The sequence below is a fragment of the Pholis gunnellus genome (genome assembly GCF_910591455.1).
Source record: "Pholis gunnellus genome assembly, chromosome: 4".
NCBI lineage: Eukaryota > Metazoa > Chordata > Actinopteri > Perciformes > Pholidae > Pholis > Pholis gunnellus.
In genome coordinates this window covers 7,673,905-7,701,485 of record NC_136530.1, presented here as the reverse complement: position 1 = coordinate 7,701,485, position 27,581 = coordinate 7,673,905, and the positions used below count along the sequence as shown (strand labels likewise).

Here is a 27,581-nt window from a genome sequence, read left to right as displayed (position 1 = left end):
CTACATGGGTCCATTTGACTGTCAAATATACGGTTGGGTCTTTTGAGGGTTTGTTCCTGGCGGTGTCTTTTGGAGAACACTATTTTAACACAATAAAGGTCCTCTGTCAAGCAGAGCTTTCTGGGTATTTTTTTTTTTACCAGTTGGCTGCTTTTTCCAGGGATGACTAGCTGCGCTAACCTAGCTAGCTAGCTAACAATTAGCCTTTTCCCATTTAGCCACACTGGTCACTTGGGTGTCTCGGTTCTTGCAAGAGGATAACAAGCTCTGAGCGCAATTTTTTTTAAAGCGATATTTTTTCGGTCGGATTGCCACAACGGTCATCGTCCGTCGAGTGCCTTGTGGCAGCGTGCTCGCCTGACTGTTAGTTCGGTAGATGGACAGTTTTAACGGGCGCTCATCGTCGCTGCGCGGGCGTACAGTGTTGGTTTCTGGGCGGCTAGCCTTGTACTCGGCCGGGCGACCAGCAGAGGGATTGTACAAATGTGGCAGCCTGTACTGTCCCACTGTCTCCGGGACCGAAGGTGGTAGTTTGGAATAAAAACCCGGATTGTGTTAGACTTGCGGTCTTAGTTTACTAGCTTTAACGCATTGGTTAACACTGACAATCCATCAAGTTGTCAACGTTAGCTTGGTTATAACGTTAGCAAGCATTTAGCCTACAAGCTAGTTGACGTTACCCTAACTAATTTCAGCTCTCTCTTTTTTTTCTTCCTTTTTTTGGAAAAGTGCATCAAATAAAACGGTTATTTGCGCATTCGGTAGTCATCTGAGATATTTCACATGTTGCATTGCACATTGTGTGTCCCTGTAGCCTGAGGATCTACTAAAGACTTTCACGTTAGCTGTCAAATATTTGACACTTGACAGCAGTTTCGCCAACAAACAAGACGGCCACATTCTGCACCAAGAGCCCGTCGAGCTCAATTATTCAGCGTGTGGATACAACTTGTTGACAAAAACGGGACTGTTGCTCATTTCTCTGATACTTGTGTGAGGTGTAGCCCGGCGGCCCCCTTGTCAGACGGGCTTTTCAGCTCATGCGGTGATGACTTTAGACTCCATGATGGCTTGTTGCCTGAGTGAAGAGGCGAAGGAGTCCAAACGAATCAACGCTGAGATCGAGAAACAACTCCGGCGAGACAAGAGGGACGCAAGACGGGAGCTGAAGCTTCTTCTGCTGGGTAAGTCTAACGGAGACTGTCTCACATTGGCTGGACATTTGCACATCATCGCTACTTCTTGATTCACACACACACACACACACACACACACACTCACACACCAATCAGATAGTGCCTAAGCTATTGATTTGATTGCATTGTAAAGGTTTTGCATGCAAAACACTGCACCGACAATTACACGAGCCACATTTCCCTGGTCTCCACAGGATTTGTGTGTGAAGAGATATGCAAATTAAAATTCAGATGGGAGCTAGTAGTAAGTACCAAGAGCAGCCATTGACCCAGGAAGCTTGGTAATATGCAGTGTGTGTGTGTGTGTGTATGTATGTACGTGTATATGTATATATATATATATACATACACAGTATGTATGTGGTTTTATAAATATATGAATGACATTTACACCAACATGCTGTCCGTGCTGTGTTCATAGCTGCCATCTTGGGTCGGCCCTCTTGCTTCTTTTGCCTCCACAGCCTAATTAAAAGCCCTTTTGACATCGTCAGGTTCATGACAAGTTAGTCGACCCCTCACAAGATAACGGAGGCAGGAGGCTGTCGTCACTTCATGAGATGGTTGTTCCGGCTTCATTTTGCCCATTTTTGTGACTTTGCTGCAACTCACAAAACACAAATAGACTCAAACAGCATAAGAGAATGGGTTGTAACATTTGAAGTCTCTTTCTGTAAATCAAATGTCATGGAAATATACATGGTTATCCTCTTGAATCTATCTATCTATCTATCTATCTATCTATCTATCTATCTATCTATCTATCTATCTATCTATCTATCTATCTATCTATCTATCTATCTATAAATAAATAATGTCTTAGCGTTTGTTAGTGAAGTTTAGCTTCTCACAACCAGCTCTTCTTCCTGTAGTGGTCTTCCACGTCACCGTAGTTTTATCTGCCTGTTAAACATGGCTTGAATACAGATTAAGAGTTTGTTTTAATTAAGTCTACTACAAGAGAGACTGCATTCTCTTGGTGTCTGGTCTAGAAAAGGCCTTCACTGGGGTGTCCCACTCGGGGAAATAACTGCTCTCCAAAGAATAGGCTCTGCCATCCACCGACTAGTTTTCCTGTTTAAAGAGGAGGAGCAGAGCCAGTTTTTATGTTGCGTTATATCGACGGAGAAAGCTGTTATTTAGCTTGTTCCAAGTTTAAGATTGGCTACAAACGGCATCACAATGACTTGCTGAAGTATTCAGTATCATGCTATGAGTACTCTTCAGTAACTCTGTAGTTTGTTGTCACAAGTGACTGAATTCACACTTTGTGGCTTTATAAGGATACGCTCCTATCGGCAACAACGTCCAACACTCAAAGGGATAGCAGTGTATACATTAGCAAGTTTAACTGCTGTGGGACTTAAGACTTCAGATAAAATCTTACCTTATCTTAAGAAATAACCTTTCTTGACTCTATTCTCAAACAATTCATGTTTATGAGTCGTATCATTGTCAGAACCTTGTTGAATGTGGAGGAATAATTTGTATCTTTACTAACATAAGGAGATGTTCTTGTTTTATTAGCTTGTAGAGTAGTGGATGCCTAATAGGCTTAGAATGTGAACCTAATATATTTATAGAAAGATCCATTTAGAAACCCTCTTTCCACAGAAACATTGTTAAATGGATGGGCGGTGGCTTGAGCAATCTGGCCAGATGTTGAAAAGGTATAAATCCACCCGATTCTCCAACATGCATAAGTAATCTTTGCTCCTTTGAACTGCGTCAGTAAGTGGTACGTTGAAGTTTCAATGAAACAGAAACAGAAAGTCTTAAAACTTTTGTCTCGCTCGCAATTAAATCATGAATGCATTTCAGCCGTGTGTTTATAGATTATGAATAATTTCTAGCTATTAATCAAAACTGTTAAAAGTGAGATTGTGAGCTGCGTGTTTCTCTTATTATTTTTATGATGTGTTTTTTATGTATTGACTGTATTTTATGTCTATTCTGTGTTTAACCTGCGAGACAGATTTCCCCTTTTGGGGACAATAACGTTGAAGTTGAAAGTTACTTTTTGTTCGGAGGTTTTAACCGTTGACATTACTGCCACCACCTCGACCGGAGGAGGACCAGGCGCGATTTACATGTAGTCTGGGAAAACCAGATGCAGTCATATTTGTATGTATGTATATACAGTGTATTTTGGGATCTTACAGATTTTCTTTGGTTCAGATACTAATCATATTTGACTGTCAGAGTGGCTTACAAATATTGCTAACCACCAGTTCCTTATATAATAAACCAGATATACCTATGATAGGTTAAGTAACTAATATAAAGTAAGAGATCTCAAACTCCTGGAATCTGTTAATATTTAGCTGTAATATGACGTTTCAGTGTGACTGAGTGCTACGTGATATCAAAGCTTTTCTAATTGAAAAATAGCTAAAAGAAAATAATGGTTGGCAACACACAAAAGGCATCTGTTGATTCAGTTGGCCAACATATTGCCAAACATTGATTAGAAATATAAAAGTGTTGTTGGCGGAGCGACATATTGTTATTGTCCTTCTTTTCCTGGGATGGTGACTCACTCAAAGAGATTGATTTGGAAGAAATCCCTTTTCCTTCCTCGCAAACCCTAATCATTGTTTTGTTGTTGTTGAAAATGCTAAAGTACAAATTGCAGGAGTCATTTTATTTTGTTCAGCTTGTGGTGGGAGTCTGCTGTCACATTATTTAGGCTTGTGTGAGAAGGATCTAAGCACTCTTTAGCCACTACAGTGTGAGTTATGGTGCACTCTGGTTGTCTCACTTCATTTGGAACCTATCATGGACGTCTTTGATCCTTTTTATAGACCTTCGCGCAAACTGCAGCTTTTTATTATGTTTTTGGCATCATGTCGCGTCTCTTCAATGGCTCGTGACTGCTTAAATTCACCGTTTGACAAACTGGGGAAAGAAACAAACTTTTTATAGTTTTGGTGATTTGCTCACTAATGTTGCAGCTGTAACCAAATATTTCAGTTTTCAGCTGGAAAGATGTAACCTGGGCGTTGCTCTGACTCTCATTGTCATGCTCTTCTAAATTGTGACATACTGACTTGTGACCTTTTAAGGAGCATTGCTGTGTTTTTTTACGATTTATTTTTTCTTCTTCCAGCTGTTTATCAGCAACGGGCTGGCGTTCCTCCACAGTGTGGTGAGCTCGTGCATGGTAGAAATGCCGGCTGAGGAGGAGCCAGGGTCAGCTGTAGCTAATGAAAGTCACAAGTAATTAAATGTGTGCAGCCGCAGCCCAGGGAGCTGCAGTAACACCAGTTTGTGAGCCGTCTTCAGTACGGGACCTTTTTTACAAAATATGTTAATGACGGTTTGTTAGTGCAACTGTGTCAAACCAACTGAAATGGTCAGATGCACACTGAAGTATGTTCTCGTGATGACAATATACTTTCATGTTCTTGTGATATATTATTCTCAGGATTATTATTATTATCATAGTATTTCTTTTGTAACAAGAAACTTGATACATAACATGAAAGTATGTCGCTATAATGTGAAATAAAGTGCTTTTGTGCATCGTGTGCAAACAACGACTCGGGACGGTCACTTTAACATCCGCTGTTGACTGAAGGTTAAGTCACTCGTATGAATGAAAAACCTGTAAAACGTGTACTAATGCAGTACTGCACAAATGCTACATGTATCATTTTCTATGAAGCAGGCAACGCGGGAGCTTTTCACTTAAATCAGTTGTGGTTCCTACAAGAAATATCAGAAAATCACCCGATATTGTTTACAGTAATGCATTTTACAAGCTCAATAAAATGTAATGCCATCACTCCCTTTTCTTTATCAAGTCTAAAATGTGTCACGTCAATGTTGTGTACATTTGAGGTCCAGTCTCTGACAGTTGAATTGTGGTGGCTCATCATTGTATACAGCCAAATAATGTCTCCAGAGAAATACATTATATTACAAATACAAATATTAATGGATTTTTTCACTCCTATTATTGTTCTTTGTCTTCTGTTTGGGGTACACTCATGCTTTTTTGTGAGCTACAACTTGAGCCCTGTTGCCTATTTTCATGTCCATCAGCTACAGAGCGACGTAATTATTCATTTGGAGTCATGTTTGTAGGAAATATCCCTCCTTAGCTGCTAAATGCTCTACTACTACAACAGCTACTCGCTCACTGTGCATGTCTGCTGTTTGGTGCTGAGCAGCTAGTGTACGAGGAGTTTTAAGCTCTTTGCCAAAAACAGCTGCCTGCTGCGGCTGAAAATGACCCGATGCAGTGAGACTGAACCAAAACAGTGAAGTTACTCCATAAAAACAAAACGATGAGCTGAAAAGATGCTACGGATGCTTAGTAGAGCTGGTCAGGTGATAACTATCTGTGAGCTCATCACTATGAATGACCACTGTCACTTACATGTAATGTAATCCGTTGCTCATATACAAATATTGATATAGCTGTTTCAATATAACTGTTGTGCAAAGTTTAAGCTAAAGGTTCAGCATACCCATTCATAGGTTCTTGGTTCATCGGGTACATATACACATTTTGTTTTAATGTGATCAGCATCAGAGAACTTAATTTAAAACCGTTAAATGCATGTATGTATTTTCGAGGATGGAGTGAGCTAAAATAGTTGTTTTTGTCATTTCAAACACGGTTACCTTGATTTTAAACGCAGCGCTACAGGGGAGTCAATCGGCGGCTATGAGCCGGTTTTTAAATCCACGACATCGGGACAACATTCTGTACACCTGAACGAGCTAAAGCCTCGGGCCGCATATGATATTTACCTGAATTCATAATTGAAGTGTGTGTGTGTGTGTGTGTGTGTGTGTGTGTGTGTGTGTGTGTGTGTGTGTGTGTGTGTGTGTGTGTGTGTGTGTGTGTGTGTGTGTGTGTCACACACACTGAGCACACACTTCATCTGTCAATGTGCACACCGCTCACACAGGCCGGTATATCTGGGTTAATGAGTGTTTGTTTTTCGGCAACACCCAAGGATGTCTCATGCATGGAGCCTACCTACGCCTATTATGGTTTCTCTTAGTAAGTATTTCAGTAAGCCCAGCAGATAAGCCCTGTGTTGGCCATATTTATTTGGATCCCTGTTAGCTGCTGCCAAGGTAACGGCAGGCATGGCAGAGTTTTGTAGAACTAACAAAACGATGAACAACCCACACACCGAGAGGATAGAGTGACCCAAAAGAGACTGGACAGAGAGCGCGTATGAACAGTGGCATTGTGGGCCGTCATAGGACTGCCCTGTGGTACCCAGCTATCCTCACGGGCACACCAGCGCTGCTGAAGGCAGAGTTGGTAGACCCCTCCCTTTGTAGCCTCACACCCACCACTGTACGTCTAACGCTGACTGACTCTCAGCCAAGGTGGATAATGCTAATCGTCTCCCACGTGAGCTTATTTCCAAGAAAATCTCAAATTGCTGGACTCCTGCAGCCTGACCTGGTGTGTGATTCTTCCAAGTGACTTGCCGGTTAGTTTAGACAAATGCATATTGGTTTATGTTGAAATAGTTAGTTTTTTTATCTGCCATGCAAGTCTCCTGTGCTCTCAGTTCTGTTCCACTTCGCAATAGATTGTGTCTCAACAGAATAAACCCTCTCAACCTGGCTGTACATCACAGCTGTCAGTGGGATACTGAATACATTTTCATAATGCTGCTCAATAAATTACTGCCAGGACATCTATTTATTTCTTTACCCAATAGGACTTGTGTGGCACCACTTTCCTGTCAACAGGAAGCTTTGCCTCGGTGGTCTAACGTTGTTTTTATTCTGGTGGTATGGTATTAGGTGATTATAGTTCTCATGCAGTTTATTGCTGAAAATGATTAGTTGGTTAACCGATAAAAGAAAATCGGTTGGTGATAGTTGTGATGATTAATATTTGCTTTTAGGCTTTGCTACTTTTCTCTGTCATATTTAATTTATTGTAAATACAATTTTTTTTGTCTGTTGTTCTGACAAAGTAAACTTAAAAACTAAACTATGAAATGTTCCAAAATTGTGCAAAATCGATTTACACTTGCTTCAAATTCTTTGATGTCTTTTTAATTTGCTTCTTTTGTTCAACCAACATGCCAAAACTCAAACATATTCCAAAAGAAAAATAATCTTTACATTTGAGAAGCTGAAACCAAATATTTGGCCATTATTTCTGCCTAACATTTGACTGCAACAATGAATAGATTATCTAAATAGTTGCTGATTAATCCAGCATGTTTCCAGGTTTAGTTATCCAGGTAAGGTCGTAGATTTCACGTGAAATGCGTTTGTTCCAATGTGACGTTATGGCTCTTTATACACAACGCAGTACATGTTGAAGATCTACTTGGCAAGTTACGTTAAAGCAGTGTGTCATAAAACTCTTTATAGTTCGTCCAGTTTTTAGCTCTTTTCACAGAATGCTGCAATATCAGCTCTGATGACTGACTGTCTCCGCTTTGCCTTCACGGTCTGAGACTTTCATACTTCAGAATGTTTAGTAATGTTTTGCAGTTTATCTGGAACTCTTTGGGTCCCATGAGAACATATGTAAAGTACACTCTGTGGTCAGTTTATTAGGGAACACACGAGATAAAACTAATGCAGTCTTGAGGTTTAATTGCATTTCATTTTACTGAGAAGGGCTTATTTTCGTTTTGACCACTCCTTTTATATCAATGGAGGTACCATGCTGTGAAAAATGCTGCATATGAACAATAAGAAGAAATTCCATCTGAGCGTAAATGGTCAATGTTTAGGATTTAGGCTTAATTGGCAGAAATGGAATAATGACTATATTTTCATTTATCGCCTGAAACCTTTTTTTTTTGTTAGCTTAAAATGAGCCCTTCAAATCTACATAGGGAGCAGGTCGTCTTCACCGAGTCCGCACCGACATGTTTCTACAGTAGCCCAAAAACGGACAAATACCAGAGAGGGCCTTGTGTGGCTTTACGTTACCTGCAGGCCACCGTAGTTCTCAGACACGCTTGGGAAACTGAAGTAACGTGGTACTGCCCGTTGCGGTCTGAATTTCGTTGCTCCTATAGTAGTTTTGTTATGGTAATGAAATGTATACCAGCACTTGTGGTGTGAGTATACCTGTACTGTAGCAGCCATGCCAACTATCTTTTTTTTTTTTTTAAGAGATATTTATGTGCAGCCCCTGAGCTTCTGTGCCCGCTAGATGAAAAATGGAGTTTCACAGTGTGGTACGAAGGCAAGACAAGTAGGTGTTCGTAGTTCTTGCACTGTTTGTCTGGCGGCTCTGTTGGTTGAGCAAACCGATGTTGACACACCCAGAGTTTCGGCAGTTATGTGGCAGTCAGGCCTGTGAGAGACTGCCCAGTGCTTCTCATGTCGCCGCCTGTCTGGCTCGTTTATTATAGACACGTATGGTCCCATTAAAGCCTTCTCCTATAGCTCAATGTCTTGAGTTATATCTGAGGTCTATGGTAGATTGGGTTGGAAGTCTAAGACAAATGTTTTGTTTTTTTAAATGACGTGTCTATAAGTTGTAGCGCTTGTTTTATTAGGTGAGTGCCTGTGTGTGTGAATATGAAACTCAAACCGGTCTGGATACCTCAAAGGACAAATGCTTCAAAGTTCCTCTTGTATGTTTACACAGGGAAAAGTTCCCGACTAAGTCTTGGACTAGGAAGAAGGAAGTGAAGTTGAAGACGGATCACAATTAGCCGAGGGACTGCGAACTGCAGCAAAAACCTCTGTACAGTGGGAAATACTGCTCTTCCAGTCCAACTATTTTCATTAAATTGGAACCAAAATAGGCAAAATGATTGAATTGGCATGTAAGTGCTTTAGAAGGAAAAGTATGCTAGGAATGATCTAAAAGCTGGAATAGAGATCCTGTGCTCGCTGCCCCCCCCCCCCTCTCTCTGTCTCAGCATAGATGCTGTTCAGACCGTCTTTGAAGTGAGGAGATGAAGACGTAGTTGTAAAAGCCGTAACAAGGCAATTCAAGACTATTTTCTGATGTTCTATAGATCAAATGATTAATCGGATACAGTTTGGGCTGATAATATCAGGCCTTTTTCCACTATAACAATAGCAGAAATAATGTTATACAGTGTGTTGTTATTCTCCACCTATTACTAATTTTCTCTTCTGTCCCATGTGGTCTTGCATCTGTAGCTATACATATAACCAGTGGGAGGAGGATTGGTGGGGGTGGAGGGCTTCCATCTCGTGACAGGAACAGTGACATGGGAAATGAATATGAAACAATTTTGATCTCTCTCACACACACACACACACACACACACTCTTCTCAAGCATGCAGGGGTTACTGTATTCATAGCAGCTGCATGATGAAGCATCTGCCAATATGGCAATCCAACTATTGTGACACACTCCAAATGGTGTTTTTAATCTGCAGATCTGGAATCAGGTTTTCGATAAAAAATGTTTCAGGATTTGAGTAACGCAGTGATCGGAAAGTTCCGTTATGCACGGAATGGTATTAATGGAATTAATCAAACTCTCTCACACGAAGCAGCCCTAAAGGGGCGGGCTGTCGGATTTGGTGATTTTGTCGCTAGATTTAGCAATTTTGTCGCTAGTGCTGCTAGCTACTTTTCATTGGAAAAGAGTTGTCGGCACTGGGCTGGGTCTAGCTTTTAGTTCATTTTTGTGTTTCCACCAGATCTCAAGAACGAGAATTATTTTTCTTCCTGTATTTTCTTCCATTGAATCAACAAGGCACGTTGAAGGGAGACTGGTTGAATAGATTCACAGAACGGAGAATCTACACGAAGGATCACTGAATCTTTTGGTGGTTCAGCTTGTTAGTGATCCAACACTCAAACACTTGATGTTTAATTTGGCACCCGGTTGTATGTTTCAGTTTCCCCAGGCTCATTGACTCTTTCTCGCTCTGTAGGGGAAATCCATTACATGAATGTTGTGTAAACATGTGATAGCGTATCATAGAAACTGACCTTATAAGTTCATTTTAGGATACGTTTGTAAGATCTTATTCTGCAAAGTAACTAGTAACTACCTGTCATAGAAGTGGAATGAAAAGTACATTATGTTCCCTTGATGCACTGTATTACTTTCCCCCGCTGCCTCATGTTGGTTCAGTTAGTGCACGCTCGATATCTGAATAGAAGTCGTGAAACGTGGGTTTGTTGAATTGATGATATTAACCCCAATAGTTCTGGTCCAACAGAACTGGGAAGAGAGCGGGAACCTCGGTACTCTGCTCCTACAGTCATTCAGTTCCTGTGCAGTCAGACAGGCCTTCAGCAAAGCTTTCCCCAACACTGAGCTGAAGTGGACATAGCTTCCTGTTTGAAGCTCTGTCCACTTTTAGTTTTAAGGAATCATTTACTTGGAGCTCCCTTCTCCACCACTCTGTGACACTTTGCACCTCCTTCCTTTCCCTCTTGTCTCCTCGACTCTTTGTTCTTTCAACGTGGATGCCAAACTCTGCTTCAAGTCGTTGCTCTTCATGTAAACCGCAGCTGAGATGTCTCCAGCTGGCCCGACCCAATCAAACGGATCTGTTTCAGATATTGTTTCCTGTTCTTTGTGAGCTAATGGTTATTTAACAGAATGGTCTAGTGTTGCACGGTATACCGATACTGTAAAGGCATCATGCCAATCTTTTGCATTTATATTGTTTGGAGGGAAAAATGAAGTTTCAGTGTTTCCCATGATGAGCTCATGAAGACTCAAAAGTCTTGTGTTGTCCACAACTCAAGAGTGTTGAGTTTCCTGCCATAGAGGAGTAAAGAAACCAGAAAATATTCACATTTGAAGCTTGAATCAGAGAATGTTTACCTGTAGCGTTATCGATCTAGATTGTTTTGGAGATATCGGCCCGTTCGAGGTGTCTGCTTTCTCTTTAATATAAAGAGGACATTGTGGGATAAAAAGCACGCTAAAGTTGCACGTTTGCCTCGGCTCTGTGGAGACGTACTGAAGCCGATCAGCTGGTCTGTCTTCGGCCATGTATTTATGAGTCCAGGACAGGAGTTGTCATGGCAACTAGCATTACCCCCTCAGGAGTAGCTCCAGTGAACGTACGGTAGCCGGTCCGTGATAAACGCTTCTGCTGGGTTCTCCAGTTAGGCACGAGAACAATGGGATCTGTTGAGTTAAAGATGATCATGTCTGCAAGAAGGGTACATTTTTTTAATTATATGGTCCAATATTATGAATCCCAAATCTTTCCTCATGGGGCTTCACAATACGACGCCCTCTGTCCTTTTTGACCCTGGCTTGGCATGTTCTCCTCTCCTCTGGTTGTGTGTGTGTTTGTGGAAAATACAAACACACAGGAATATACACACACATACTTAAATAAACAACAAAGCTGACGTATCGATCCCATGTAAACTCCCGTTATTTCTCTGCTTGGAAAGCATAGAAAATGTACACTGTATTTTCCTTTTCTTAAGCCCTCACATCCCAGTAACACCCTCCCTTCTCCACAGCTCTTTAGTCAATGAGAACGTGAACTCTCCAGTGCCGTGTCCTGACAATCGCTATTTATGTCCCTCTCTCAAAGACGGACTCTGTCTGAAGGGGAAACTCCGCTGTTGCCTGACCTGCTTTCCACAGTGAGAGATGCTGTCTGGTTGGAGGCACTCCTTCACTGTACACTGTGCTCTTCTGTCAGCGACGGTCAAACTTGAGTCTTGTCATCCTTTCGGAAGACATTTCGGCTACTTTTGTCTCGGGAATACCGGCTGTGCTTTATCGCACAAAGCACATTCCTTAATCTAATCAGCCACTAGAGTTCTGTCTACACAATGTGGCCGTTAACATTATGAGCGGTGTGCAGCTCTCCTTTACACTGTTAGGTCGCTAATGGAGGCTGTAGACTACCGCATATCCCAGTCCAGACCATATTCAGTCCAGACCATAATATTTAAACTAGCTTACTATCAGTGGGATTGCCTTGAAATTTTCTTCAGATATTCATGGTCGTCAGAGGATGACTCCCACTGACTTTTCCTCTAGCGCCACAATGAGGTTGTCATTTGTAAAACGACAACGTTAAAATTTGTCTGAACACTTAAAATGAATGTCCTTCCCATGAGCCTCAGCTGTACTTAGTGTTTTCTTTTTTAGCAATCAAATGTTAGCATGCTAACACACAGCACTAACTTCTGTTTATGCTACATTACTGGGTGTGTGCATGCATGGATGTATTTCTCACACGTTCGTCAGCATATATGGTCTGCAGGTACAGTACGTGTGGTTATTTAGATTATGTGCAAATTTAAAACGTCCAGACGTTGCTAATGTAAATCAAATATCCTTGAGTTACGCATCTGTCCAAACATAATGTCAGCAATTTGACTGGCGTCACATGGTGTCTTTAAACCTGTGATGGGCGCTTCATACATTTTAACACATAATTTAATCTAGAGAATAATTTTACTCGCGGAAAAAGTCACATTTAGATGAATTCATAGAGAAAATAACTGTGTAGCAGCCCCAGTTGGGATCGGCAGGACAAAGACACGAGTGAAAGAGAATACGCTTTGCTGCAGTGACTCAGACTTGAGTGTTGAGAGAAGTGAGATGGAGATCAGTGGTGGTAGAGGAAGACAATAGGTGGGTGGAACAGAGGAGGTATTCTCTGGAAAGAGAGCTGCATAGTGAAACTACAAGTTGGATTTGGGTTAGACCGCTACCTGCCTTGTCTTCTGAATGTTCCACGTTACTTGATGACCCCTAAGCCTGGAGTGGTAGCATGCTCACTGAATATATCCATATAAAGACCCAGATCCAGCGGTGGAAGCTCTGTGGAAGTTAGTGTGTGTGTGTGAGGGATCTGTGGGGGTTTGTGTGCATTTCTCTCCCTGCATGTTTTCTTCCTCTATGACGAGGTATTTCTGTGTGCATATGCATGGTCACCGTGATACAAAGTTGGAGGAGTGAACTCGGTTCACCCGGCTCTTTGTTGAGCTGAGGTGAGCCGTGCAGCCCTCATGTGGTTACTCTGGGCTGCTCCACTTATCCCAGACCGTCCATCCGCAGCCAAAACAATGATCACACTTCATCGTTACGGTGCACAAACTTCTGTCCACATGTATTTTTGACTGTGGTTTAAGTCCCTTCCTCAAGATTATGTGGCTCACATTTCTTGTTTACCAGAAGTGCATGCAACCATGAGCAAGTAACATTTCAGTACATTTTTAAAAGATACAAAATATGTTAATAAGTAGGTAATTTTAACAATAAACGCTCAGTTTAGCAGCCTGTACTGGTGAAACACAGGCCTGGCTCACTGCCTGCGGGCATGATGGTGTGGATTCTTTCACAGTCTTGTGTGTCAGCAGCAGGTTTGGAGGTGGACAGACAAGGTCAGCCTGTTGCAAAAACCACAGAAATATGAGTTGTATTAAAAAAAAAGCCCAAGATTGTATTGAATCTTACTGTTGGTTTGCTCTGAGAAAATACATTCAGCTGACTACGTTAATGTGAGAGAGCTACTTCACGTTGGTAGATGAGGGTGGATGGATTAGAGCATTATTGTAGCATCGGCCCGCTTTTCAAACAAAAGTTTGAATTGAATACTCTCATCCTTGTTTCTTTCCAGTTGTTGGTGAGCACTGTAGGATACTATAACTTTCTGCTTTGCTCCTGGGTCAAGTCAAGTGTGGGAATACAGCAGTTGTACCTTATCACACTGTCGGCAATTGCCTGTATCCATTTATGATCCCTTTTCAGTCTGAGGCTAACCCCCCTCGTTTCTTTTTGTCTTCCTTTCAGGTACTGGTGAGAGTGGCAAGAGCACCTTCATCAAGCAGATGAGAATAATCCACGGGTCAGGCTACACAGATGAGGATAAGAAGGGCTTCACCAAACTGGTCTACCAGAACATCTTCACCTCGATGCAGGCCATGATCCGTGCAACCGAGACCCTCAAGATCCCGTACAAGTACGAACAGAACAAGGTGCGTACCAAGTTCACACTACCCCAGAGCTAGATCAAGGTTCAGTTCACACAGATTGAAATGAACGTGTTCATGCACAACACTGGTGTTAGGATGAAAATATTCTTGTGTGATGTGTTTATTGAAATGGATATCCACATCCAAATACTTGGTTATACTTGCCAGTTTGTGAGGCACATACAGTGCTGAGCAGCTACTGAAATACTGGATTATTGAATGGTCCACCCCCCATCGATGTGGCAGAGACCTGCGCTCTGTGCTGAGGTCCACAGGTCAAGTGCAGCCCGATCTGGGAAGCAACAATGCAGCCAGGTCTCTGTTACTGGGTGAGCCTGAAGGCTTATTTCCTCCCATCTTATTTTTCTGTGCCTGGACATCAACGAGGAGTATGCTGGGTAGGTCCTAGCTGGGTTTGTTTAGCTTCCGCCCCGGCTCTCCTGTGTATCTATAATGTATACTTCAAGGAATATAGCACTGTGAAGGAAGTAAATATAGAAAGACATTGGACTCCCTGAGACGTTTTAGTCAATAATTGGCAAAGAAAGCACCTGGCACTTTGAGATTAGGAGGCAATCACCTGGGAATTTCACTCATGAATCTTACATAAAATAAATTGACATGTTGTTAAAAGTGTGCTTTGTTTCTTGTTCTCCCAGAACAATGCTCAGGTGGTGCGTGAGGTGGACGTGGAGAAGATTTCCTCATTCGAGCAGCCGTACACCAGTGCGATAAAGATGCTGTGGGCTGACCCTGGCATCCAGGAGGCCTATGATCGCAGGAGAGAGTACCAGCTCTCCGACTCAACCAAATAGTATGTCTACGACCTTTTTAATCTGCTGGAGTGAATGATTATTTACTTAATGTGATGTAGTTGGTTAGTAACGGTTTCCAACGTATAGACATGAGGAATGAAATCACAGACGCATCAAAAAGTACCAGATGTTAATAGACCCTTTTTCAGTTTCCTAACTGGTATCATGCACTCGACCCGAGGAAGGGAAGAGAGAGGAGGCACATGGGGAGAGTCATGGAAAAGGAAATGTTGGCAGATTTATAAACGACTCCTAATAATATCCGAGCTAATTCCAACCTACATTAATCCATTTCAGACTAATATGGCTCCTTAAAAAGTTGAGGATTGGGGGGGGAAATGAAAGCTTCTACTGGTGTATAGCTAGTTTTTAGAGCTACTACTGGCTCATGCAATATGTATTTGTTTGAATATTGTTTTGCTATTGTATGTATTTTTGTGTCTCGTACTGTGGAGACGGTTGGTTTGCATCTTCATCACATGTTCCCTCCCTTTCCACAGTTACCTTAATGATTTAGAGCGAATAGCGTCAGCGGGGTTCATGCCCACTCAGCAGGATGTGCTGCGGGTTCGAGTGCCTACCACCGGTATCATTGAGTACCCGTTTGACCTGGAGAATATAATCTTCAGGTACTGGTGTCGAGTGCTGCCCGATGACGTCACTGGTTGGCTAGCTGCTCGATACAGTTGGTCGGCCAGTTGAAAACCGCCGATGCCGCTGTGTCCCGCCTACCCTGTGCTGCACAGGGCTCAGCACTTTAACACATCCCTGATGGTACGCTCTCAAAGACTCAAAGGCCCCAACCCTCCGTTCAAGTCTCGCTAACAAGGCATTCATTTTAATTTCAAAGTTGGCTTCTCTTTTGCGCTAAATCATCTTTTTGGAGTCAAGTTAAAAGTCCCTGCTTCCTTAAACCTTCACAGTGAGCACTTTGAGGTGGAGCAGGTGAGGAAAATGGAGGAACGTTTTGTCTTTGGGAGCTGCCATCAAGGATGAAGCTGAATTTCTAAGAGACAATTTGGGGGTAGAGGTACAAAAACATCCCCTAATCCCTTCATAACTCTTGGGAATGGCTTTCTTGCAGTTACATCTGGACTGATCCACTTGCTTTTTGTAGGGGGGTGTGCTGTATCTGCTGTTATGCTTCACTATCTCTTTCCCCCCTCTGTCTGTCTTTTGTTGTCCTTCCTGTCTCCAGCTATCTAAGTGATCTGGATCGTATTGCTGAACCGTGCTATCTACCAACCCAACAGGACGTGCTTAGGGTTCGAATCCCAACCACTGGGATCATAGAATACCCTTTCGACTTGCAAAGCATCATTTTCAGGTAGAAGAAGAACAACACTACTTTGACTAACTTCTGTGCCCCCCCCAGTGTTCTGTCAACATGTTTATACGTCACCCACAACACTCTTTTATGTCCTCATTTTGTCTGAATAAATGTCCCCAGTCCATGGTGTCCATTGTATTCAGAAGTCTCGCAGTCAGATCATCGCATTGGCGGAAACATCTGGTCATGAAACAAAGGATCGTTCCGTTCCGGCTGTACTGAATGTCTGTAGTAGGTCAAAACAAGCAGTTTAATGACCTTTGGGTTCCACATTTATCACCTTTTTTGGGCACATTTTTAGACCAAACATTCATTAGCAGAATAGCTTACAATGAAAATAAACATACTTCTACGTATTAACATATTAACTGCAGTCTCTAATTTGTCACAGTAAAAAAAAGCAAGCCTAGATGATTGTGTATTTATACGATAACGTTTATGTACGGATGCTTCATGACAATCCTCCAGCTGTGCTCTATGAAGTTTGCATGTTTAGAAACTGAACGGCTCATGGAGACAGGCATTTTTATAGAATAGTTGTTCTGTGTAGTCCAGACACATAGCCTCCAGGACTTGGCACAGAGACAGTCTTAGGACCCGCCACCAATACGTAGAGCAGCTTGCCTTCCTCCATCTCTTGCACACACACACACACACAAAAAGAGAGAGAAGATGAGAAGATAGAGTTGGACTCAGTGAACAAGAGCGATTACAGAAGAGTGCGAATCGATAGGAAGCCATCATGTCAGCCCCCTCCTACGCTTGGCAAGGCTAGAAATAACTCTGCTTGCATTGAGGTTGTGCTGAAGAGGTTCCCAGCCTCCCTGCTGCTGCAGCCAGCCGATAGGCTGCGCTCCGCTCGGCTGTGCTGCTGCTGGTGAATCACCACATGCTCTCAATGACATCAGTCTTGTGTTAAGTGACCGAGAATACAAATATGAAGGGGGAATGAACGGGAGATGTCGGGTCTTATTGGAAGAAGAGCACACTTTTTGAGGCTTCTTAGTTTAAGGATTTATGAGAACGACTTGTCATATTCATGTAATTTAACATGGAGGATACTTGATGCCGGATGAGAAGTTCCTCAGGCTCGTGTATAGTAACGAGCACATGTGGCGTTGTTCTGCCTCTGCTCACAGTCGACGGGGCCGTAGCCGCAACAAGGAAGTCTTTCATACACACATCTCCATTAGACTTGCTTCCTTCTCTGTTAATTGGCTTTTGAAGACACAGAAAATGTAATTTCACTTGGCCTATTCAGCATAGGAGAGCTTAGTGTACTAAGTAGGTCACTCATCCTTGCTAGAGAAAAAAAAGAAAAGAAAAAAGGTTGTCTTCTGTGAAGGGGTTTTATTTTGGGCTGGCTCTTCTGGAGGACATTTATCAATGCCCGCCCTCCTTCTGGCAGACTCACTGACTTCACCTTTTGTGATGTGTGATCAACGTTCCACTGTCTTTTCAATGATATTGGGGTGAAATTCTCAGGGGCGGAGACTTGTACCGACTCAACTGATGAGTACAATCACAGTTTAATTCATTGTCTGAGTTTGCAATTTCAGCAGCAGTTTAGTTAGTATATCGACGGATCAAACAATCTGACTTTCACCCCCTCTGCTCCTCCTTCCATTGTTATCTACAGCATTATCTTTTCAGTCGAATTTTAATTCAATTCCATTAGCTCAAAACCCGTCTTAAAAACATGGACGTTAAATCCAGCCTATTCAAGAGTCCATCCACATCTCCTACCTAAGAATTGAAACCCATATATCAAGCATATGATTCAATTTCTCTCATTCTTCTTGATTTCCCTATTCTCTAATATTCCATCTTTACCTCATCTGTTTTTCTTTGAACAACCCTCCTTGTCCTCCGACCTCCATCTGTTGCTCCTCTCACATCTTTCACACTTAGCACCTTTTTGTAAGCACTTCTGAACAAGAAAATGTTTCTGCTGCATGGACTCTCCTGCATCTACTTTGGAGAGAAAGGAGAGAGGGGTTGCATTGTTTACACACACACACACACACACTTCCTTGTAGTTATTTTGGTTCGGTGTAGAGAAGGTTTGCTCTGTCCTCTTCATGATTCACGCTGCAGATTCTCTGTTCACGTTTCTTCTGTTTATATTATCGGTGCAAAAGTGGTGTTTGGCTTGAGCTACGCTCGGCTCATTAGATGTAAGTTATATGTTAACGTAGAAGCAATAGGGAGACCACACTGCCTTTTGAAATGTATGGATTGGCCACCACTAGATACAAAGCTAAGTGGAAATTAAATATTTAGGACACACTATACAAGACGAATGCCTCTTTGCACTGATACATTTTCTAATTTGAATATCGTAACCCTGTCTTGAAGTGACCCCGCTCTTTTGGCTGGTGGCTTTAGGGTTTAACAAAAGTCCAGTCTTTGAGATAATGTGATAGATTTAGATCTAATTCTCATTTCTTCTCTTTTATGTGATTATTTTTCCTCCCACCCCCTCCGTCTGGTGGCCCCTCATCTCATCTGTTCCGTTCAGGATGGTGGATGTGGGGGGTCAGAGGTCAGAGAGGAGGAAGTGGATCCACTGCTTTGAGAACGTCACCTCCATCATGTTTCTGGTGGCGCTCAGCGAGTACGACCAAGTCCTGGTGGAGTCGGACAACGAGGTGAGACGGCGACACAGAAATAGTTGTTAATCTCTGAACGGTTGAGTGCATGCACGACATTTTCTCACTGAATGAGAGCCGACACTGTTGCTCTGTGTCTGCTGGATGTGTAAACATGCTAACATGTTCACCATATCAACTTCCTCAGGTCATAATAGGTCAATGTTGTAATCACAGCTTGGTCTCTCAGTAAACTCCACGGAAACATAGTTCGTAAATGTCGTAGGCTCTGTCCTCTTTGACTGTCCAGATAGAATTATCCCGAAGAAAGCTCATGTGACCCTCTGCTCCTCTCCTGAGAACAAACCCTTTCTCTGACCAGAGGTCTGTTTCACGAAGCCAGCTCAACATACCCAGTCTATCTTTAAGTTATCTGGCTTCACCGACCCCAACAACCATGATCCCGCTACGCGGCCCCACGAAGCTGGTTATCAACCCGGTAGTTCTGTGTTGACGTAAGAGGGGCGTTGCTTGCAGCATTTGACCAATCACAGACATGGACAAGTCTGCTGTCAGCAGAGCGGCGCATTTTACAAATAAAGAGAAAACTATGAGATCGGACAAATACGTAGAAGTTAAACGCATAATTCCGGCTGAAAGTAACACAGTCTGAACTGCCAAATGAAGGAAGGACAGCAGGCAAGAAATGGCCTACCGTGTGAATGTTTAACAGATCTATAATATCACTGCTTCGTATAGAGCACGATGAACCTGACTATAAATGTGTGTATTCCGTGTGTTGCTTGAATGTATTCGTATTCTTTCAACTGCACTCAAGCGTTGTGAAACGGACTTGGGAGCAAATAAATATAAAAACATAATTCTAAGCAGTAAGAAGGTTCCCTTCCATAATGTATAATCAGCCACAGCGTACATTAAAGTAACCGGAGCAAAGCAACACTGCATCCAGTCTGTGACTGTAAGACACGACACCGAGGTGTCGCACTGCAACACGCGGCTCAAGAGGCCGACACACGTAAGTGAATATATGACGAGAGAACGTGTTCTAATTTATTTATTTATTTTTGCTCCCAAGTCCGTTTCACACCGCCGGGGTTACAGATGAAAGAATAATCCAGGCCCAGCCGCCGGCTTGACTCGCTACATGTGCGGCACATCACTGCAGCTTCGTGGTCGACCGTGTCAATGTTTGGTCACTCTGGCAGGAGTTAGTTCATGAACACATACTGTACTTTATCTCCACCGGGCCTGCTCAGGTGTGGAGCCTTTATTGTAAGCACAAGGACATTTCTGCAGGTTGCCGTTTATTTGCTTCTTCCTGCTTGTAATATGTCGTATGGCTGCAGGTGGTAGGCCCCGCTGGACCATTTAGATTTAGTTACTGAGCTCCGTTTCTAAATGGTTGACGGCCGAGACGAGGCCCGGGCAGCATTAAGGCATCACGGTCTGCAGAGATTATCCTGTCGCGTTGACGGGCTCGACACAGAGACTTTGACCCTTCAGACCAGCCGGAGCCTGACGACATTGTTTTCAAACATCTTTGATTTCATCGGGTCAAGTCTGGCCAGGATCCCGTTATGTCTCGCCAAGACTAAACTGAAGTGAGTTTAGCTCAGGAAGAGGAAGACGACTCATGTTTGACAGCGTCTCCAAGCTTTCAGTAGTTTACATGAAGTAGGATCCCAACTCCACTTGCTCCGCTTTCTATGTTTGCTGGACAGTTTTTCTTTGGAAGAGTAAGTCTTCTGTTTGGAACGCGCCTGGATGAATTAATATAACTGGGAACGTCTTGAGCCATTTCTTTGTGTTGTTTTGACAATCCTGAGTGTTCCCTGGATGGATCTCATCCATTACTGCTATATCCTGTATTCTCTGTCTATGCTACATTCCAACTGATGTCATCCAGCTACAGTCCATCACGATTAATAAGCGAAGGATTTTTAGTCCAAACACAAACCTAACAACGTCTTCCTTTGAGGGTATTTGCTTCGCTAACAGCTAAACTATGCTACTAATGTTAGCAATCATAATAAGTGAGTTAAAAAAATATATATATATACTTAAATGTTTCCTGTGAAATGTTTCTTCATGTATTTGTCTTGGAAGACAAACTAAACGTTAGTTTCATTTGGCTTCATTTTTATTGTCACTGGTATTATTTTTATTTTTAAATGAAGTCCTGTTATAGCAGAAGTCCAGTGACCCGTTCACCAAAAACAGAAGGGGACAAATGACCGGTTCCACTGGTCATTGCTATTAGCGGTTTCATCAAATATAGATAAAGGTAAACGGCAAACAAAGTAGCGATAGATAAAGCTAAAAAAGCTTTCTCACATTCAGACTCGCCATTATTAAAGTCTGGAATTAAAGTTCCGCGCTGCTTTGGCAGCGTTTCAGAGACACACAAAGGTCTGTTCATTGTTGGGGCTGCTAACTGAATGTTAACCCAAAAATCATTTTAGAGATAATCCTTAAAATCCGATGTGTACCTTGTGAAATTGATATTAACCGTGGCGTCTATGCATGTCGTAATACATCCTAACCTCGCGTTTGTTTTCCTGCTTTCTCCTTCTGTCTTGTTAGAATCGGATGGAGGAGAGTAAAGCTCTGTTCAGGACCATCATCACATATCCGTGGTTCCAAAACTCCTCCGTCATCCTCTTCCTCAACAAGAAGGACCTGCTGGAGGAGAAGATCATGTATTCTCACCTGGTTGACTACTTCCCAGAGTTTGATGGTAATTTCTTTCTTTTTTCTCTGAACTCGACATCTTTACAACAACATACATGTTATATAGCCTGCCTATCCCTGCGTGGTTGTGTAGTGTAGGACCATGCCATGTTAGCCTCAGCAGTGACGTATATTCAAGGATTAGTTTAATGAATTATCCATACAGGGGAGAAGTCAAGCTGTGTCAGTAATGCTGAGGCTTTATTTTTATTTTCAGTGTACTTATAGCCGTTTTGAAAGGCCCTGTACCAGTATGAACATCTAACTGCTTCTAATCTTAACCGTGGAAGTGGCTGTATCCCAAAAGTGTCCGTGTCATTATTTGCACACATAGGCAGGAACCTTTCACTTATATTTCTGATTGTACAGCGACACCCCATGGTCATGATGCTGTACTACAACGCAAACTGATGTACATGACTGAACGAGCTAGTTTAATGTTTTTGTGTTCTATGTAATTGTTAGGATGCTCATATTTTACATAAGACGGATAAATGACACAAAGGTTAAATTATGCTAATGTTATGCTCAATAGCAGCTAACTAAATCACGGTCTGTTCTTCTTCCAGGCCCCCAGAGGGACGCCCAAGCAGGTCGGGAGTTCATCTTGAAGATGTTTGTGGACTTGAACCCAGACAGTGACAAGATCATCTACTCCCATTTCACATGCGCCACCGACACGGAGAACATCCGCTTCGTCTTCGCAGCCGTCAAAGACACCATCCTGCAGCTCAACCTCAAAGAGTACAACCTGGTGTGAAAAGAGAAACAGAGAGAGTGAGAGAGAGAGAAAGACCTGCAGCCCACACACACACACACACACACACACACACACACACACACACAATGCAGAGTCCACTTTTAGAAACACACACACAACTGCATGAAACATTGCTGCTCAAAGAGTTCTCTACCAGACCAACCTAGTCCATGTTGTGTCCCCACTGTCCACTGAGCTCCTTGGTTGTTAGTTTGCCCATTTATTTTTAAAGAGTGGTAATCTTCTTTATGGCTATGATGATTGCTCCTCTTGTACAAACACAAATATAACACTCCCTCCATTTGACCCCCCCCTCTCATTTTGGTCTGGGCCCTTCTCACATGTTTTCTTTCTTTACACTACACCATCACCAGTGCTTGTGTGTTGGAGGTGGGTAGACGAGGCTTCGAAGGACAAAGGGCTCTCTCCCCTTCTTCTTATTTAACCCATGCATGCCACACACTACAGCAGGAGGGCACGAGGCCATGCTGCAGAACCAGGACTCTGTTCCTCTGCTAAAGGAGTAACTAATTACGATGATAGGAATACATTATCAGGCCGTGCTGGGGTTGCAGTGAGGTACTTGGTTCCCCTGGGTATTGATTTGTGTATTTGATTTTTTTGTTTTTGCCCCCGAATCAGAGCGCAGAAGCTCTGTTGAATGTAAATAATGTTTTCATGCTGCTCACACCGAGTGAGGGCTAGACGGAGACGACTACACGTTCTCCGTAGACTTTAAATATGTTCTGCTATGTTAACTTCTTGGTTATATTATTACTGCTTTTGATCTCCAATTGGAATTGAATTGAAGATGACTACTCAAAGGAATGCAATGCTCCTTTTTTACAAGCGTTAACATAGACGGTGAGACAACACTACCGATTATTTACATTTTGTATCACATTTGCCAAATTTAAACCACCTGCTTTTTGTTTCTGTAAATATAATTAGCTAGCCAGTATCCTGTTCATCCCTTCAGTGTTCAGATACTAACACATGTATTTGGAAACAGGTATTGCCAAAATGAAGTGCTTCAATGACTAAGTGGATCCTTCAGATGTCGATGGCATAACAACTCACTTCGTGTGGCATTTTTTTTTTCCCCCCCGTGTCGACTGTTGTCTGAATCACACACGCGTATTATTTAGTACCGTGTTTTATTTTCTTTGTTCCCTTTGATGGTGAGAATAATCTTCCTGTGCACGACGTGCGAATGATGATGACCGATCAGTACAGTGCAATAGTCGCTTTGTAGATAAGTTAGTTGGTCTTGATCATCCATATGGCTTCTCTCTGTAATCCACTTTGTTTTGCCATATTATTGGGCCAACATTTGATAAACTGTAATGCATAGCGAGACAGTAAATAGTCCTTTTTTTTTTTTTGTATGTCTAATTTATCAAACAGATCGGAGTATTGTTGATACAGTAAATGAGACTTCCTCCCTAGTTTCAGCTCAAACGTTTTTTCCAACTGAGGGGACGGGAGGAGATTTTATACTGCTGTGCAAATATCAAAACAATTTTCCGGACAAGTGTTCTATCTTTCTAATGATACTTCATGTATTTAGTTGTCGCAAATTCTGTTTTGAAATGTTTGACAATGGGGTTTGTGCTTTATGCAAATAGGAAAATGAAATCAGACAAAAAAAAACAAAAACGTAGTGGTTGAATATTTACCGTTCAAGGATGCTTGCATTTTTTTTAATTTCATTTTTTTGTAATTTTGAAGGATATGTGTTGGATATTGGTACCAATCCCATATCGCGTCTCTTGCCTGGTAGTTGTCTGAATATTCCATTAAGCTGAACGTTGATAGGTGGCTATGTTCTGTCTTCACAATGTAATTCAGGTAAGTTTTCATAACGTTTTCATCACAAGGGCTACTAGCAGCTTTGGTAGAAAGGACACAACTCTATGAACGGCATAGAGCAAAAGGTGCAATTAATTCACGGGGGGGGCAATGAATGAATGAACGAGTGTGGTGACTTCCTGTTGAGGGTGATGGCCGCAGGTTCAGTGAGGGAGGCGTGCAGCGGTCCACAGATGCCTACATGACATGCTGGCTGTTTGGCTCTTTGTTCACCATCTTTTTGCCTTTGGAGGAGGAGAATGGCTGACGTCAGAAGAAGTGGGGTTTCTCAAAGTGCAATAGCACATTTTTAGTGTCCTGGCTATCGCTAAACTAACCGTCCTCTTACTGTCATGAATTATATATGCTGATCTTCTTGGCTTTATAATATTTTCCACTATGTGGTTATGCATATTTGGCTTCTCGCTTCTCATTGGTAGTGTTTCCATGTTTGACTTTGGCATTTGGCTGTGTTGGAGTGAGAAGAAGGGGAAGTTCTCGGGACATTTTGACCTTTTTTTTGGTGCACATTTGAAAGAGCTGGAAGGGTCAGATTAAACATCAAAGATCCGGCCGTACTCCCTCTGTGTATCTTAAAAAGTTTGCCAAAAAAGGTTTACAAATATAGAAAAGCAGTATGATCTGCTAAATTGTAGGGGGAATTCACCCACCCTTTGTATTACTTGGCCTTGGTTGTATTCACATGTACCCAGTGTGAGTAATCTTCACATCTTTAGTGTAAACGTGTACATTGTGTCGATGATGAAGCCATTATCGTTAGACTGTGTGCATCCTGAGACACTTAATGAAGAAGGCACATGTATATTTATGCTAAGTGCCATCATTGTCCACGAGTTGAGACAACATTGGAGATGTTGCAACCCTCCGACTTTGACGAGTCAACTTATTCCTGCGGTGATCTAGTTGTGTTGGTCGTGGGTTAATCTTTGGTGCTTCAGTAAACATTTTAAAGGCCTTTTTTTCTTGACCAGTTGGTCCCGTTTATAGGGCGACGCTTTGTCACACTCACTCGCTAACGGAAGTCACAATTCAGCACAATTTTCAGTTTGAAATGAAGAGCTTATGTATTTTGATATGCGGATGAATAAACTAGCTGTCAAACTGTAACTGAGCTTGGAAATGAAGTTTTGTGTTCTGCTTTACTGCTGGGATAACACGGTGATGTCTGTGTTTTTACAACCCTCAGCTTGGCTTTCAGGAAGCACACTCCATTCCCCCGAACAGTGGGGTCCTTTTTTATTTTTATTTTTTTACATTTTATTGTCTTGTAGATGAGACATTGGACTCGAATGGGCCGCTATGAGGATGCTTAACAAAATGAAGGTGACCGGTGTGTTGGCATGATGTTATACTCTTTTAAAAACTTTGTATCAGATTTCACATGCTGACTATTTGTGCACTTCATTGCCTTGTCCGGTTAGCCCCTCACAGCTGCAGGACCAACAGAGGGAAAAAGGTCACATGGTTCCACCACCAGTAATGAGAGCCACCAGCAGAGCTGAGGTCGTTCCCTTTTCCATCGATTTGTACTGTCTTTGCTTTGTTTTGCGTAGAATGCATTGCGGAGCGGGTTTGTACGACAATCCAGTACAAAACACTGTGCCAAACAAAATCAATCGGCCACAGAAAAAGCTATGAAAAATTAATAATTTGTCATAACCTGACCCAGAGCTCTGTGGTAAAACCTCTTTGTCAATCCACTCTTCTTCCCCTCCTAATGAAGCTTGTGTGTTAAGCCTCAGTATTAACGTATTTATTGAAACACTTGCCAAGTGAAGGTACTGAAATGTCCATTATAATATTTTGGTGGTTATAATTGAGAGTGAGTGAGTGAATATGCTGTGTGTTTACATGTCCGCCATTCTCCGCTCTCTTCTTCTTCTTTTCCCTCTTACTTGATTGGACTGTGTGTTCTCTCTTTGGGTCGAAGGCACTGAAACTGCACCACTGCGATGGGCCTGCATTCATGCAACTTACATGTCCATTCAAGCGCGCTCGTTGGTACTCTTTGAGGTGTGTGTGTGTGTGTGTGTGTGTGTGTGTGTACACTTTTAATGGCTATTGCTTATGCTTGAGATCCGTTCTGATTAGAGGGATGGACATACGGTGATATTAAAAGCTCTCTTTGCATCTTTTATTTGGTTTCTTTTGTAAGGTTGACACACCTTAACACGTGTATTTAGGACCACTTAAGATGACAGACTTTTTTTAAAAGAGTTCAAATAAACTTTGTGTAGTGGTGTACAAATTGAAAGTAATGTATTTTTTCTTTGATTTTTTTTTTAAGTATACCAAATGTAAATTATGTACAATGAGTGTGCCAATCCCCTTTCTTTGTAAAGCCAGACTCTTAACAAAGTGCCAATGTTGTGAAAAATCAGAGGCCCTGTGAATTTCATGGTCCAGTTTTTAAAAGAAATAAACACTTAAGTATGTGATTAATTAACTAAAAAAAAAAAAAAAAAAAAAAAAGGACAATTTTATTCTATATTTAAGATTATTGATGAACTGCTGTTTTTAAAGATAAATGTCATTTTAATTGCATGTGTTTGTCAGGTTGGGGAGGGAGTGGGTGGGTGAGATACTGTATTCATGAAACACCCTCATGAGAAGGGTCCTAATGGTTATTGATTTACAGTATTTTAGCCATATTTCTCTTTTGTATGTTTCATTTCAACCACTGTTGCCTGAACCTCATTCAAACATGAAAATGATTTTCATAGCCTTCTCCTTTAAATGTTTTAAATTGGAATAAAATATGTTCCTATACTCTCTTATTGCATCCTTGTACATTTCCTTTGGAGTGAGAAAGTTTTTTGTTTTTTTTTATAAACATATTGCAATTGAAGAACCATACAAATTATGTCAAATACTACAAGTTGTGTGTACTTTACATAACTTCCCGTAACTTCCAGTAAGCTGTTTTCCATTCTCTTCAGTACAAAGTTAAAATTAATACAGTTATCATGCAACAATAACCAAAAAACGTGATGTTCATAGAGCCAGATCGCCACAAGTTAGTTTTTATACCTTTTTATTGTGGCATTAAAGTCAGTGGCTCCTTTTAAATGTAGTATTTAACATCTGCAAGGGGGAAAACATCTGAAGAACTACAGCATGCTTTGAACAGTGGTTAATTGGCAGCTGTAATATAAACTGTACACATGTTTAATTTGTATTAAATGGACTGAAATGTGCACAACTTCTTGGTTTGGATCCATGTAGCAGCTAATGTTGTGACTCTGTGACAGTGAACTCTACCTGCTTGTAAATTAATGTGAATATCAAGTTTTCATCGCAGACTGAAAACAATACTAAAGTTCCAGGAGTAGAGAGAGTAAATGAGTTATTGAAAAAGATC

General features: G+C 41.8%; 1 protein-coding gene across 2 annotated transcripts; it reads left to right on the top strand.

The window, feature by feature from the left end:
• Window positions 1-18: 18 nt before the first annotated feature.
• LOC306694495 (guanine nucleotide-binding protein subunit alpha-11) lies at window positions 19-26,994 on the top strand. 2 transcript variants are annotated; one of them, XM_079157381.1, is made up of 8 exons: window positions 19-1,184; window positions 13,920-14,104; window positions 14,761-14,915; window positions 15,417-15,545; window positions 16,115-16,243; window positions 18,768-18,897; window positions 21,442-21,595; window positions 22,158-26,994. In XM_079157381.1, the coding sequence occupies exons 1-8, from the start codon at window positions 1,049-1,051 to the stop codon at window positions 22,346-22,348; spliced, it is 1,209 nt and encodes a 402-aa protein (XP_079013507.1). In that variant the 5' UTR covers window positions 19-1,048; the 3' UTR covers window positions 22,349-26,994. The 2 variants fall into 2 exon arrangements, with proteins under 2 accessions (XP_079013507.1, XP_079013506.1); XM_079157380.1 differs by lacking the exon at window positions 16,115-16,243.
• Window positions 26,995-27,581: the final 587 nt, after the last annotated feature.